General features: G+C 45.4%; 1 protein-coding gene across 1 annotated transcript in view; it reads right to left on the bottom strand.

Annotated features, from left to right (window-relative positions):
* The window catches only part of Pla2r1 (phospholipase A2 receptor 1), a 120,664-nt gene extending 104,748 nt beyond the window's left edge, over positions 1-15,916 (bottom strand). Inside the window, exons 1-2 of the mRNA XM_005068998.4 lie at positions 15,623-15,916; positions 84-467 (exon numbers count right to left, since the gene is read on the bottom strand). Coding sequence (XP_005069055.1) covers positions 84-467; positions 15,623-15,746 — 508 coding nt within the window. The 5' untranslated portion in view covers positions 15,747-15,916. The remainder of the gene's footprint in view (positions 1-83; positions 468-15,622) is intronic.
* Positions 15,917-16,149: the final 233 nt, after the last annotated feature.

Raw genomic sequence — 16,149 nt, forward strand, 5'->3', positions numbered from 1 at the left:
CACACACACACACACACACACACACACACACACACACCACACTTATGAAGTATAGTCTACATATTCTCTGCATCTACTCTTACCTCGGTGAAGATGCTCACAGATGTCTCCACTGCCCGACATGTAGGTGGTCCACTTATGGAGCTGTTTCCATGAGGCCACCACCGTGTTGTCATTCTGTACCTGGACCTTGTACTGGAGTGGGCCCGTGATCACCTTCCTGTTACAGTGCCATCTCAAGGAAATGAGAGTGGAGTCACATTCATAAAGGCTTAGTGGTTGTTCTGGATTAGTTAGATTCAGGCCTAGGCAGCCACTGCCTCCCACATTAAAGAGGTGGTTGTTGGAAACCCATTTCCACAGCATGTGTTTGTTGGGCTGCTTGCAGTTCTCCAGGGTCAGTCCAGATTTACCTGCCTGAATGCACGTCTTGAGGCTCTCACTCTGGATAATGAAAATTCCTTTATCTGTAACAGAATAAATGAAAGATGAGGCATGCAATTTTTGTATATAATTAGCTAGAGCTTTGATGATCCCAGTGTGTGTATCTACACTGTGATAAGTCACAGCTGCCAGTCATTTTGTAGTTGAGGGACAGAGTCCACTAGATAATCTTCATTTGAACAAAATTGTTTCCTGGCAAGCAGATGCGTCCTTTTTGGCAATCATGGGAGACCACTGATGTAAGTGGTCCCTGGGCATGGATGAACAGGGTTTCCTGGCAGTCCAAGTTCTTGTAACACTTGAACAGAGCACAATGATGCACAGGACCAGTGGGAGGGGCATTGGGTGTACTGGGTGTGGCCATAATTTATTCTTCTTCAGACAAATTCCTTACTGTTTGGAACACTGCCCCTCAGTCAAGAGCCATTGAGAGGAAAATCTCCAGCCTCATGGTTCCTGCAGAGAAACACCAGGTAATGAGGTAAACAGAAGCGCATCTCTGCAGTTGTCTGATAGAGGAGTCAGTGCTGGTGAGAGCTTAATGCTTCTGCAGATTGCTTTCTGCCTAGATCCGTCAGGAGGGCGAACACGGCAACGTCTGATAGTCTTACCAGGAAGAGCCTAGGGAGTTTGCCCGGGGCACCAAGAGGTGGTGCCCAGACACAAAAGAGGCACGGAGCACAGCGGCAGCAGTAGAAAAGAATGATGGGACATTCCCTTGGCTGGTCGGCTGTGAAAAAAGCTGGTAGGATCCCACCAGAGAACCCGTGTCCACTGCCCGCCCACTGGCCTAGAAGTCACCTACTCCACAACTGTGTACCCATTTCCCTCACAGGCATTCAGAAGGTGATAATGCTATCTTAGTTCTGTGGTCTAAGTTCAGTCAGTGCTTGACGCTGATCGGACGTGTCAGCAGTTGCCGCTAAAAGCCCATGGCAGCCAAGGCGGCTTTAACTCCAGATATTTGTTCATACCCACGGGTTCTTTTGTTCTCTCCCGAACCGGGCTCCCATATTACATTTTCCTTTCCATTTATTCCTTAAAATTCGGAAGGGACCGCATCAGTTTCCTTAAAATGGCCAGGTTAGGGCAGTGAGAGCCATCTAGCAAAAGTGGGGCAGAGACGGTGAGAGCCTTAGATTCGGAACAGTGCAGATGAGCCTCCTAACGCATGCGAGTGAAGGAGTAGTGCCTCCTTTTCGGGAAAACCCTTTTGGTTTCCTCCAAAACTGGTATGGCTGAGAGTTGATTTGTAGTAATCCAAATCACTTAAGATACTGTTGAAAACATTGCCAGTGTATTAGTGAAAGCCTTACCTCATTTAATAATTGATAACCTTTCTTATAACCATGTGTTTGAGGAGTTAAATTAGTTGTCAGAAAAATGCTTTGATTACCATGCATCAGAACAGAAGAGAAGGAAATGTTGATGGCTGGGTGGGCTGGGGGGGGCGAATGGTTTTAGGGAGATTTCATTTAGATCTGGAAATTTGTTTTCCTAATGAAAGCCACGTCTGGGTGGTTATTAGTAAAAGTCACTCAAAATCAAATCCACCTCTCATGAATGTGATATGGACTTCAATAATTAACCTTCCCTCCATCCCTTCTTTTCACCTTTTCATGCCTGGGCACAACGTTAGCCTTAATTTCTGCTGCAATCTACTAATTGCTTTCTAGCTAGCTCGGAGTTCCATTAACTTTTCAATAAAGGATAATTATTTTACTATGATCAGCCTGTAGCTCAGCTTCTATCTAATATGCATACTCCAGTGTATCCATATTCCACGTATCTACTGACTGGGCCTCAATTTATGCATCTGAGATGGGCACATTGGGTAACTGGATTGTGGGTAAGAGCTCTGGACACGGGCGGACCCACCACAGACCAGCTGTGCATCTGTGGACTGACGGCCTGACCTTTAAGAGCCTCACTTTCCCTTTTCGAGCTGGAACTATGTATGATATGAATATCATAAAGATGTGATCATAAGGTCGTGAAGGACAGCCTGTTAAATACACCATGCAAAGCTACCACGGCAAGGGAGAAGAGGCCAGTAAGTGTGACTTAGTATTTCTCAGACTTCTTGATTCTGAGTGACAGAGCCCATTGGAGACCTGTAGATCTGGCTGGATATTATAAAGTTCTACTGAACATCTGCCAAAGACTTGTTACCTTAAAGTTTTATTTCTTTTGTTTAACCACACACATTGGGGAGCATAATGATTCTGAGACAGTGTGCTAACATCCTTTACGGAGGAACCATACTTGTCAAAAACACAGATTTTGCTGGGTGGTGATGGCATATGCCTTTAATCCCAGCCCTTGGGAGGCAGAGGCAGGTGGATCTCTGCGAGTTTGAGGCTAGCATGATCTACAGAGTGAGTTTCAGGACAGTCAGAGCTACACAGAGAAACCCTGTCTTAAATGCCCCACCCCCACCCCTCACAAACAAAACAGGTTTAAAAAAATCCTTGTCTCACTTTTTCAATTACTGTTAATTAAGACTCCTCATGCTTTGTTCTTCCACACTCCCTTCACAATAAAGTGACGTGAACAAGTAGTATATTGGTGGCAGAATGAATTAGTGAACAAACAAATTGCATATCACCAGGATTCGAGATGAAAAATGTTTTAAGTTTTCAGTTAATAGACATTTACAAGAAGAGTGGCAGAATTGGGGATGGTGAGATCACACCAGTAATCACCAAAATCTTTCCCAAAGCAAAAATGCAACCAGATAAGCCTGGTCCATGCTGCTGAGCTCTGGGTGCCATGCCAGTTCCATGCCTACTTCCTTTAGATGCTGCTTTGGGAAAGCGAATGAGCCTGTATCTTAAACAAGTAGGCATGAACAAATGCTCTGCCTCTCAATAAACCAAGCTAAAGAATGATCCATACCACTTTCCATCAAGTTGCACAGAATCTGATCCTAATATTTCATGTCTCTCTGTCTGTCCAACCAGCCACTGAATTACTAGAGTTAGAGTCTTGCTGTTTTGTAGGCTGGTACTGAGCTCCCTCCTTCTGCCCTAGCCTCTCATGCACTGGCATCTACCATACCTGGCTTCCTGCACCGTCCTTGAATTCACTAACAACAGAACAATCTTCCAGTGGACCACAAGGAGACCCACTGATAGCATCACTGTTCTGGTTGCTACTGCGTGCACATATTAGTTGTCCCTAAAAAGCTGTACTGTGGAAAAGGGGCCACTAATCCTTAATATGTGCAGTTGTTGGATTTCCAAAAGGATGGAAATCAAGTGTGGGAGGAATCAAGATTGATTACATATGTCAAGGACATCAGTTCTGCCTGAACAGTGATTAAGTGATTAATGAAGTACTGCCTGAATTACTAAATCTCTTTGCAGGGAAGTGTTATGTTTTTCCCCTTCCTAAGTATAATTTTGGGTGGAGAAGAAGTATGGATTACTAGTAAACTTACAAGCTGATTAACATTCTATAAAGCACAGGTAAGGTAGTTCATGATTTCAACTTCTGAGTTTTTAAGAAGTGAGAAGGAGCCACTAACCAACTGTTCAGCTTGAGCTAGGGTGTTTTTTTCATGACTGCAGGTGGATCATTCGCTTACTCATTCAACAAGCACTCATAGGTGCCAGCCCTGAGGGAGGGACAGATAGAGGCCAAGAACTGTTATGTTAGTCTGTCCGTGGAAACTATCAATCTGTATGTTCTGGAATCTTGGGAACTGTCCTGGCTAATGTAATGAAGGAAGTCCTGTCAGTGCTAAAGAAACATGACTACAATTACACTCATAACCAGTCTGTGGAAATAAGTAATTAAAATAAATACAGGACAAAGGTAATAGATCACAACAAAGGGCCTTCAATGGCTGTCAGTAGGAAGTGGATGGGACTCCCTTCCATGGAGGCCGCACATGGATACATGTGCTTGCCCAACATCCAGGGAAGATAAACTCAACAGCCCTCGGTAGAACCTGAGTTCAGCAGAGGAGACAAGATTCACCCATAAACCCAGACCCATGACCTTCAGAGTCAGATAGGACAAGTTATTTAATGGAACTATACTTTCACTGTTCTTCTTCCAAATCTACTGTCTTAGGATACAAGTTCAAATTTTACTTAGGACTGTGTTCTACTGTGACTTTATTTTCATATATCCTTTCAAACTATTTAGAAAGAAGAAAATGAACTTGAAATTTCCATCAGCAAACATGTAGAGAGTGAAGTGCTGGGAGCCTCCTGATGGAAGTGTCTAAGTGGGAGTGCTGCCCTCGGGAGTGAGTGACAGAGATGAAAGTAATAACTCAAGGCCAGATTTATATTTTCCCTAGCAGAAGTCTAATGTGATGGAAGCATGGGGTAAAAGGCATCATTCTAGTCTTGCACATCAGAGGATCACAGTCCTCATATCTTCACACAAGAAATACTGATCAGGAGCCTAATATTTGCAACCACGGGTATGTACTGGTCCCATATTGCTGCCCCTGCTTGTCACACAGTGTTCAGTGTTCATAATAGCAGGGGACTAAGTCAATAGACATACTGGTGACCACCCAAGGGATCATGCAAAGAGGATGCCCAGGACACAGAGAGTGTCACCAAAGCTCAAAGATGATGAAAATGGTTAGCCTTTGGGTGATGACAGCATAGCTGGATAACCAATGCTGGCAGCAGGAGAACATGAGGTTAGAATGACTTCTTTGGGCTTTCCCATCATTCTGTGAAGATCTGGACTTTTACTCTAAAAAGGTTATATTATTAATTATATTCAATGAGATGGAGTCTTTGAAACAAAACATGACTTAGGCTATGGCTTAAAAGATGAACTAGAGTTAAATAGCATTCAACAAAAATATTTGCTGTATACCTCTTATGTGTCCTGCATGCTTTTTGGTGCCCAGACAATAAAAGACAAATAGCCAAGGTCTTACTTCAGAGGCACTCTGATTTAGGTGAAACAACGTGGTACCTGAATGGGTCTGAGGAACATTCTGGAAATTATAATTGTGATCCAGAATTGGAGGCTGAAGGCATACATGCAAGTCAGGGAGACACTGCAAAGGGGGGAAAATGGCTATCAGTGGAAGGTAGGTGCTACAGTATGGATATGGGCTGAGTGTGTGTCATCCAAGGTTCATGTGGCAAGAGCTTGGTGCTCTGTAGGGTAATATGGGGTGTTGGGTCAAAGGAGGGCCTCAAAAGTAATTACAACACTGAAGGCCATGGCCTTGGACAGAACTTAGGCAGTTTTCAAGGAATTCTGACTGGATCTTATGAGATCAGTGTCATAAAAAGAGTAAAACTGGTGCCTCCCCTGTCTGATTTCCTGCCTTGCTAAGTCCTTATTCATACTTCTGACACTGTGATGCTACCTGCAATGAGCTTCTTGCTGCAACTGAGCTGATGCTGGCGCCATGATGTTGAGCTTCTAGAGGTGTGAACCTAATGAAACTAAATTCTTTATAACTCACAGTCTTGGTTATCTCCTTATAGTAAGAACACACCATGAGAATTCTTGAAAAATGTATGAACAAAACTTCTGGAAAAGAAGCTGTGTCTGGCTGTGAACAATACAACCTCTCGGAGGGGGCTGTGTTTGCTAAGACTGATGACCGATTGGATCTCAGTACCATAGAGAGATTGGAATTTTGCAGGTTTAGACAATAATTACTTTATCGTAGGCTAGCTCTAGCCTTCTGGAACAGCCATTCCTTGCCCTACTCTGTATCTATATTAACACATCATTGGAATAAATAAAAACCTCTTAGAAGCCATCAATTTAGCACAACACTAGCTTCTACCAATCCAACAACTAAGAAAGTCATCAGATAGCATCGTGGGCCTCCCACTCTCCCAGTACTAGAGTTACAAGACCACATGCCTGGCTTTTTGCATGTGGAGATTTGAACTCAGTCCCTTATGTTTGCACACCAAATGTTCTTACCAGTTAACCCGTGCCCCAACCCCCTATTTTTGTTTGAGTACAGAAGGGTAGGGGAGGTAAATGGGGAAGGGCTGTCCCTGTTACTAGTCTGAAGGTGGGCATCTTCTCTCTGGAGATGTATATTCATGTGTTGGCTCCTGTATTTGGGTTTGTCTGAATACCCTCTCGTGAACACAGGGATTCAGATCCAGCTGCTTGCTTGTGATTCTGTAGCAGGAAGGGCAAGCTGTTGAAGCAGGCTCCTCATAGCTCTTGGGTAAAGAAATCTGGTTCTCTCCCATATGACTTTGTAAACCAGAAGTGAGGAGCTTCCCATGCTCACAGCCAGGGCCTCTGCCTGGTTCCCCAAAGCACAAAAGAAAAGCAAGGAGAGTCCTTGCCACGCCTCTCTGCGTGAAAGAGCACATTTCATCTCAAACCTTCTGAGTGCTGTGTGTGCCTTTAATGCCCTTGGTGTCCTGTCTATTGCCTTTCTTTAATCAACTGAAAAGTTACTTAAGTGCAAACAAAAACAAACAAACAACAAAACAGAATCCCCAAACCACAGCACTCCCTTCTTTCCCTGCCCTAGCCTTGTCCTTGGCTCTGAGCTCTTTTTTCTCCAGCTGCTTGTGAAACTGAATAATCGCCACCTCCCCAGGCCCTCCGGTCCCCTCTGGTTAAATCTTTTACATGTTCTTGTCCCTTTTCTCTCTAATCTCCCCAAATCACCACTCCCAGTTCCAGGAGGCACACAATACCCTTTGTCGCAAGTGGGGAAACTGAAACCCAGTTTAATCAGCTCCACTGGGCACACTTCTGCGAAGCTTCAAATTGCCTGTCATCAACCCCTGCAGGTGCGGTAACCATTTAGACTGCTCTAGGGCCGTCCTCAGCCATGCTGGCCCATTCTCCCCTCCCCCACACCCCCAGCCAGGCTGTTTGCCATCATTTTGTATCTTACTAAGAAAATTTAAAATCAAGCTAAGAACAGGTTTCTTCCTTTTCATTTTCAGCCAATTCCTGCCTCATTTTGCCATCGTTTAAAAGAAACGTATCTAGCCACCATCGCTGGGGTAAAAAAAAATCGTTATTCATCATGTCTCTGTTATCTTCTTACAGCCTGTGTTGAAACTATACCATCTTAGTCACCAGGGAGCATGCTTACAAGGGCGAGTTAGGGCAGGACAGTAGGATTCACATGTTAAACCTCTGGCCCAAATACCTGCATATTAAAACCCTGGGGAGAAATGACTGAACCTAACAAACAAACAGAAAACAGCTCCACCATCAACCGGAAAAAAAAAAAAAAAGACTCCAGAAGTGCAATATGACCTCTCTAAAGGCAAAGGTGTTTACACTGAACTGCCTATCCTAACTGCTTTAGCATGTGCCTGTTTAAAAATTAATGTAAACTTGAGGTAAGCATTTAGAAGGCAAATACAATATGACATTGGGGGGACTATTGTTTATATCTGTATTAGTAGCCACAAACTAGAGTGACTTAAACACCAGAAATGTGTTTTTTTCCTGATTCTGGAGGCTGAAGGGTGAGGTCAAGCAGGACAGGGTTAGGTCCTCTTGAGGCTGGGAAGGAAAGAGGCCTCTCATTTGCTGCAGATCTGCCATGTCTTCCGGAGTCTCTCCAAATCTCTATTTTCTATGCATATTTCTTCACCCCCAAATTCCCCTTACTAGGAGTACAGCACTGTATAAGGTTAGGGCCATGGTAATCAACTCACTTGAACTTGTTTCCTTTTGAAGAAATCACCCCCTTTTTTTTTGGAATAAGTTCTCCTTCTGAGGTGCTGGGGGATTAGGACTCTACCATATGACTGGGGTTGAGGACACAATTCAAACTGTGACAGTCCCCATTAGTGATGCCTTGAATACAAGTGTCCCCGATAGACTCAGAACACTTGTGACCTTGCTAGAGGAGACATGCCATTGGGAAAGGAATTTGACAATGCCTAGCTTTGCCCCACTTCCAGTTTGCTCTCTCGCCTTTGTGTCTGAAGTTGAAGATGTGAGCTCTTGGCTTCCTGCTCTGGCCATCTGCTACCTAGCCTCCCTCGCCATTGAAACCATAAGCCCAAATAGACTCTTTTTTTCCTTAACTTGCCTTGGTTGTGGTATCATACCACAGCAACAGAAAAGTAACTAATACGCCATCCTTCTTATTAAATAATTTGCAGACTCTGGTGCAAAATGAGAGTGAGTGCTCCCGGCTAATCACAGAGAGGTAGCTCTACACCCCACAGGGCCACAAAGATCATACTTGCTACTCCATTATAGTCTTTGACACACATTTAGTATCTAGACTGGACATAGGAAATCAGTTCCCACTCAGTCATCTTAGGGTATGTGGGAAGTGAAGGACCATAAAATTACAATTAATAAAAGTTTAAAAACTTGGGCCCTAAATCTAGGCAAAGAAAGGGAACTTGTAATGGTAAAGGACAATTTAACTCCTTAAATGAAGAGTGGCATGACTGGCGCCTGACCCTCCACCACTTGGGTCAAAATTCCCATGTCTGCTAATTGCTGGTCATAAGGTTGTAATGATTCCCTCGGCCCAGGGGATAACTGACAGACCCTGTGACCCTGTAACCCTACAAGCCCTTGCCCTGTCTTATCTTACTCAAGTGTATCTTGCTTAAAAAATATTTTTAAGCTAACATGTGCTCTTTTGACCTTGCCCCTCCTGTCCTGGTCACTAGGAGGTCAGATGCCCTCCTCCTGACAAGGAACCAATCAGAAGTTAGCTGTGCTTTACAGCTCTGTGTGTGCTTTACAGACAAGTGTACCGCAGTGACGTGCAGAGCATAGCAACCACCCAGGGAGGGCCTATGGGCCATAACAACCAGCTGACCAATCAACACAGGGCAGGTCGTCCAAGCTTGGAAGCGCACCAATCCTGAGTCTGTTGCATACCCCTAGACACTCCCCTTATACCGCCCTATAAGATCCCCACCTCATGGTTTCTCGGGGTCTTTTCTCCAGCTATCTGCTGTGGATGGGTGAAAGGCCCGAGCTAATGGGGTTAGCTCATTAAACAACTGCAATAGAAGGCTCTTTGCTTTTGCATCAGAATGGGCCTCTTGGTGATTTTGGGGTTCAGAATTTGGGCACAACAATATAGTTACTGCTTTATTCTCTACTTTATATGACCTTAAGTAACCATGGAAACTCTGAAATTTGTGGCCTTCAACCTTACGGTCTGCCCCTTTAAAAGCTTCTCTTTGTGGCTGGTTGGCATCTCATTGCCCCTGCCATGGAGTGAGATCCAAGCTGGCCAGCTTGAACAATAAAAAGAAACCTTTGCTTTTGCATCAGAGTTGTTGGCTCCTTGCGTTACTCTCTGGGGCTCTGCGAACCTGGCACAACAGTACGGTTATTGGCTAGTGGGTAGTCCACTCTCAGGCCCTAGGCTACATCAAGTGGAAAACAGTAGTGGTTGCGAGGATGTACCAGGAGGAAGTAGTCTAGTCAAGAAGCCATCCCAGACAAGAAAAGTGAATTGAATCCCAATCTTCTGGCTTATTCTTCCCTGTGCATCAGATTTACATAAGACACATGAACACAAAGATAACAATTATTAGAACCCCGAAGCACAGAGCATTAAACTATATGCTGGAGGCCTTTCTGAGTTTGGAACTCTAAGAAACATCATTGGATACATGCCCATGAAATCTTCCCCATCTTCTTTGATCTAAGTTAGCCCTATGGAGAAAATACTGGCAGGCTACAGAACACGTGCTTGAGACTAAAAGAGAATCAGTCTTGGATTCCCCATCTGCACAGCAGGGATCATCCCCCATCATAGGCTTCCTTGGTCATCTGGATCACTTTGACAACATTAATAAAAGTGAAAACAGTTTTAATTTTGAATGTCAGGGCAGTGAAAGTCGTTACATAATCACTCTGAATTTCCTGCTTATGTTTATCCTTGCAGTTTTTCAACAGCAGTAATAACATATTCCTTTGGAACAACGGTAGTCTGGAAAGTATCATAAATTAACAAGTCATGTGACCACTCATGAAAGCAGAAAGCTCTTGCTCTATTTAGTGACCTATCACAGAGCTCATTTTTTTTGGAGTGGCTTTACTTCATAGGAATACTATAGTTAATCTAGTATTTATAAGGTGATCCTTGGTGTGTTTCTTTTTTATAAATTATAATATTTATTTTCATTTCAGTCAGTTCAAGCCATGATTTATGTTCTCAGCTATGTGCCAGGACATCTTCTAGAAAGCTTTCAAGGACAGTTTTTGAAAGCTCATGGAAGGAACAGTTTGTAGATGTCTCCAATCTGTTACTCTGACAGATGGGGGTGAGCTCAAAAGACATTGTCCGAAAGCATTGCTTCTTCAGGACTCCTGAGATAAATAAGTGAATTGTCATGCAGAAGAAGAGGAACTGAGTGGACAACTGGACTCCCTATGTGACCTAACCTTTCTAGTCACTGCCTTGAAACCTGTATTGGGTGGCATCTGTTACTATGACAATGAACAATGGGAAACAAGATGAGAAACGACGGTGAAGAGTTAAAAAGACCAGGCGAACTGGAAATCGGTGTTACTGTACAAAGTGAGTGAGTGAGGTGAAGAGCCAGGCAGAGGAGGCATAATAAGGAAAATATGGAGAGAGAGATGCTGGGCACAGATAAGAGAAATGAGGTCCAGAATGTTGGAGTGACATATAAACCAGTCTGGCCATGCTTTTGCCTAAATTCCCAATCTCCAGATGAGGAGAATGGTGTATTGCCTAAGGGCATGGGAGTTGCTAGAACGGTGTGTGAATCAACGGGCTTGCACGTTTTTGCTTTATGAAAATACTCACTTGTACATGTGGGATTTGAGAGCGGGAGCAGCAGTCTGAAGACCCCACTGGTCATCCTAGTGCTAAATTGATCCTCATGCTCTAAGTATAGAGCAGGAGAAAGACTGAACGAGGCCATGGGGTCACAGAGGTACATCCAGCAATTCTTCCAATCAGTGCATGGATGACTGGGCTGAAACCTTGCTCTACAAGTCCTGTAGATGCAACTTACTTAGCCTGGCTTTCTCCTTAGAAAGGTATAGATTGCTGTTGCCTACCTCAGCGTAATGTGACTCAGTGTGATGCATACAAACTGTCACAGAGTCCTCTCCAGTGTTGGAAACTGCTAGGATCAGTAGAGAAGACATTTCAGCCTGTGTATCAGAAATGGTGCTGGGAGAATCTTCCCCACCACAGCCTCCGGATGCGGCTCTCATCCCCTCTCCCGAAAGTTCTCCCAGGTGATGATTTCTCTTCTCTTCTTATTGCCCAGAACCACTTTTCCTCACATGGACACAATGACTGGCAGCAGGAGGCAACTCTTTGTTGTCCTTATCTGAAAACCTTTAACTTTCACACAGATGCAACAAATCTCTAGCCCAGTGCTTTGTCCACTGACCGCTGTGCCTATTAACGTGGCTTAAGGAATGAATTTAGTAATCATAACCACTGTGACAGAATAAACAGAATGGTACAGATTAGGGAAAACAGTTGATATATTGGGTGAGGGCATCTTCTGAATGAGACGCTCAGAGATACACACACCCCATGTACACTGCACACTGCAGTGTGAAATCTTCTGAATGAGACGCTTAGAGATACACACACCCCATGTACACTGCACACTGCAGTGTGAAATCTTCTGAATGAGATGCTTAGAGATACACCCACCCCATGTACACTGCACACTGCAGTGTGAAATGTCTCTGTGAACGCCACTCTGCTCACCACTTGTCCTACACCTACTGTTCTTTTTGCAGTTGCTTCTGTGCGTCTTGGAGACAGTGTCATATCACTCCTGTTTTTCTATCTCCAATATGGGGGGGCGGGACGCGTGTAGCTGCTGCTGCTGGCTGTGAGTTCACATCCTCTAACCTGGTGCTTGTTCGCCTGCGGACAAGTTCCACGCATCCGACAGGCTCAGTTCTAGGTGTTTCAGAAAGGCTGGAAACACGAAGAATTAATGTCTCGGGAATGACAATCAATGGTGGGGGCGGGGAGTGTTAGTGGAAAATGCCACAGCTTGCTGTCCCTCTGTGGGCCCACTGAGACTTCTAAATGGTTCTTCTGACTGTGGAATTGAACCATGCTCCCTAGAACTGCCCCCCAAATAAGCAATCTGCCCTGCCATGAATGCACAACCCAGGGATCGTCAGAAAGCCATCCCTAATCTGCACAGGGAAAGAGCATGTAACATTGATCAGATACAAACCAGGGAGGCCCTCAGCCATTGCCCACCCCTCTTCCTGTCACCCACCTTGTTTCTCTGCCTTTTCTTTAGACGGGCCTTATGGTCAAGATGCTGACCTCATGGTCGCCCACGTCCTCATTTTTCTTGGCACGGGTTGTTCAGAAGAGCCACCCTGGTCTGATGGAGCTCACTACATTTGTGCATGTGGGGAGCCGATAGCGCTGGAGGAAACTCTCACTGTGCCCCCATCAGGGCCGCTTTACAGTTCTGTAAGTCACAGCTTTTAACTTTCAGTGTAGCTTCCAAATGGGTTTACTCTCACTGAGTTCATTTTCTCCAGCATGAACTTTGCCTGTCTTTCCCCAGGATGCTCTGCTCCTTCTTTATTCTCTCTTTGCCCTCCCAGTATCTGGAATATGTGAGTGGTCAACTTGACAACTTGACACAGCCTAGAGTCACCTGGAAAGGGGCTGGAGAGATGGCTCAGAGGTTAAGAGCACTGACTGCTCTTCCAAGGTCCTGAGTTCAATTCCCAGCAACCACATGGTGGCTCACAGCCATCTATAATGAGATCTGGTGCCCCCTTCTGGCCTGGAGGCATACATGCAGACAGAATACTGTATACATAACAAATAAATATTAAAAAAAAAAAAAAGAATCACCTGGAAAAGGGGTTTCAGTTGAGCTGTGGGCATTGGCTCAGGCCACAGTGAGGGATACTATTTCCTGGGCAGGTGGTCCCGGGCCATATAAGGAAGATAGCTGAGCATGAGTGTGAGCCCAAGCCAGCCAGAGATCTAGCCAGCAAACAGTATTTCTCCATGGTTCATGCCTGCCTTGACTTCCCTCAATGATAGATTGGGACCTGTGTGTAAGTCCAATAAACCCTTTCCTTCCCAAGTTGCTTTTGGTCAGAGTGTCTTATCACATCAAAAAAACTAACCAGAAGAGTGGTGCTATCACATTTTAGCATATGGTAGGATTCAGGGAGGGAGAGTCGACCACAAAAGGCCCTTTGGTTTAGTCAACATGGAAGTGGAGAACAGGATCCAGCAAGTGAATTGCTGAGAACAGGAAGTGATTGACATAGGGTTGTCAAACTGTCAACACAGTCTGGACTGGCAGAGGAAGAAGGTGCCATTATGATCATATAGCTAAAGGAGACCATGTGCCGTTATGAGACCCCATGTTTTACAAAGGACAAAACTGAAGCACACATGCCATATCCAGGGTTTGAATTCAGTCTGGCTCTGAAATGCAAAGAACACTACTGCCGTATGGCACGTTTACTGAGTTTTGCATAAAGATTATGGATAAATGATTGAAAAGTCAGCACAACATAGCATCATTTACCTTTAAGGGCTGGCATACTTGGAATGTATAGAACAACATTGCATGTGTAACCTTCTAGGCACTGCTATAAATCCACTCTCAATGGGTACGTAACTAAAATGATTTGTATTTTACATCTTAACTGTCAGGTGGATGTCAATTGTGGCTAAAGGTAAATCAGTGCAGAGCTGAAGGAATGAAAAACAGAGGTGTTCCAAAACATGGCTAAGCACACTGTAGCTGTTCTTGGCTCCTGCACTTGAATAGGAACTTTAGTTGTGCTAAGTGGTTTTATGTCAACTTGACACAAACTATAGTCATTTGTGAAGAGGTAATCTCAATTGAGAAAATGTACCACAGGCTTGCCCATAGGCCAGTCTGTGGGAGGGCCCAGTTTACTGCTGGTGGTGCCTCCCTTGCCGGGGCTGGTGGTCCCAGGGGCTATAAGAAAGCAGGCTGAGGAAGCAATTCTGCAAGTAGCACTCTTCCATGCCTCTGCACCAGCTCCTGTTTCCAGGTTCCCGCCCCGACTTCCTTCCATGATGGACTGCCTTCTGTGAGGTGAAATAAATCCTTTCTTCCCCAAGTTCCTTTCTCTCATGATGTTTATCCCAACAATGGAAACCCTAAGATAGAAACAGACGCTTTTTTCCCAAAATGCTAATATTTTGTTTTTCCTTCTTTGTTAAGAAAAACTTGATTCACATATGTCTACAATTCACTTGTAATTCCGCTGGTGAGGTGATGGGGCGGGGAAGGGACACTGTGTGACAGTACAGAGCGCCTGTACTTTTAGCACACCCACGACAGTGCCTGCATTTGGTGACTCTGTATGTCCACAATGTCGAACTTCAGATTTGCAGGCTGCGCCTAGGAGGTACAGCAAGGAGCTGGTGATTCTAATGTTCCAAGTGCCCTTGACTGTGGAAAAGAAGGCTTGGTGAGCCGCTACCTCAGGCCAGGATTTGGGTCTGCCAAATATAGAAAGGATTAGCTCACGGTGGGTGCTGACCCTGACTGGAGGATCACCAGATACGCGTTATGTGGCTCCTTTCCAGCTTGTCTCTCAAGCTGCTGCCTGTTACCTAAGCCCAAAGTTGGTCCTTGAGGGTACTGATCTTGCCTTGGCTCTCCTGGCAAGCTCACTGTATGTGGCTGGTGCTCAAACCTATGCTGAATTTGTTTGTGCACATGTTCCGGGCTGTGTAACTTAATTTTCAGTGGTTCCATGAATATCATAGATCCATTGTTCAGTTAGAGAAACCAAGGCGCAGAAGGTGCAAATCTGTACAAATCTCATCGCGGTCCACCCTGTTGAGAGACTGGTATCGGTGCCCCGCCTTCCCAAGGGGCGGAGCAGACAGGTCTGTTTGGGGTCGTCTGTAGAGAGTTGTACACAAGGTGAGCCAAGTTGTCGCTTTGGGAGGGAATGAAATGTCAGCTTTATCTGAAAGGTGACCTTCCTAAACAACTCTCATAAAGTTTGCATTTTGAAGCTACTCCCACCCTGCAAGACGGGAGAACAAGATCCTGCCTCTCACCGCGCCCTAATTCGGAGGTTAGTAGGAGTGCGGAATAGGAACTCGGGACAGTACACAAGCGACCACAATACAAATGCGGACTTGCTCCTCTAGTTCAACCCCTATCAGCTTCCCGCCCCTGACTTGCGAGTGCTGATTTGCCCCAACCCCAGCTCTGGGGACACTCACCTAGCCACTCGAGGGCGGGTTCCGGAGTGAGGGGCAAATCCTGGGCGCTGCGCGAGTGAACCCCCAGCAGCAACAGCTGCAGCTGTATCCATAACAGCTGCAGCATTGCTGACCATTGCACCATCAGGCACTCTAGGTGGTGCCCACGGGGACCACGATAGACCGTCTCCCCTGCACTGGACTTCGGTGCAGGAGACGAGGTCAGCCTCCACCCTTCTTGAGGACCACACCACCCGGGAGCCCTGGAGATGAACTCGCCTCCCTTGTTGCCACAGTGTGAACACTTGGGACTCTGAGCTTGCAGACGCAAACAGCCGACTTTTCCCCGCCCTGCCCAGGCTGCCTTGGGGAGGGAGGAGGAAGAGGAGCCTGGCCCTGTGCAAACCCAAACACTCCTGCCTTGGGGGTTAAAAGAAGGTAGCGCTGCAATCCATGTGGCCTAATTAGGTAACAGAGTTGGTTGCTGATGTTAATCTCTGGAGGGAAGCAGGGGAGTGAGAATAAAGGGGACAGAGACAGGAGGAACT

This window comes from Mesocricetus auratus, unplaced genomic scaffold, assembly GCF_017639785.1.
Source record: "Mesocricetus auratus isolate SY011 unplaced genomic scaffold, BCM_Maur_2.0 Super-Scaffold_100004, whole genome shotgun sequence".
In the NCBI taxonomy this organism is placed as follows: Eukaryota; Metazoa; Chordata; class Mammalia; order Rodentia; family Cricetidae; genus Mesocricetus; species Mesocricetus auratus.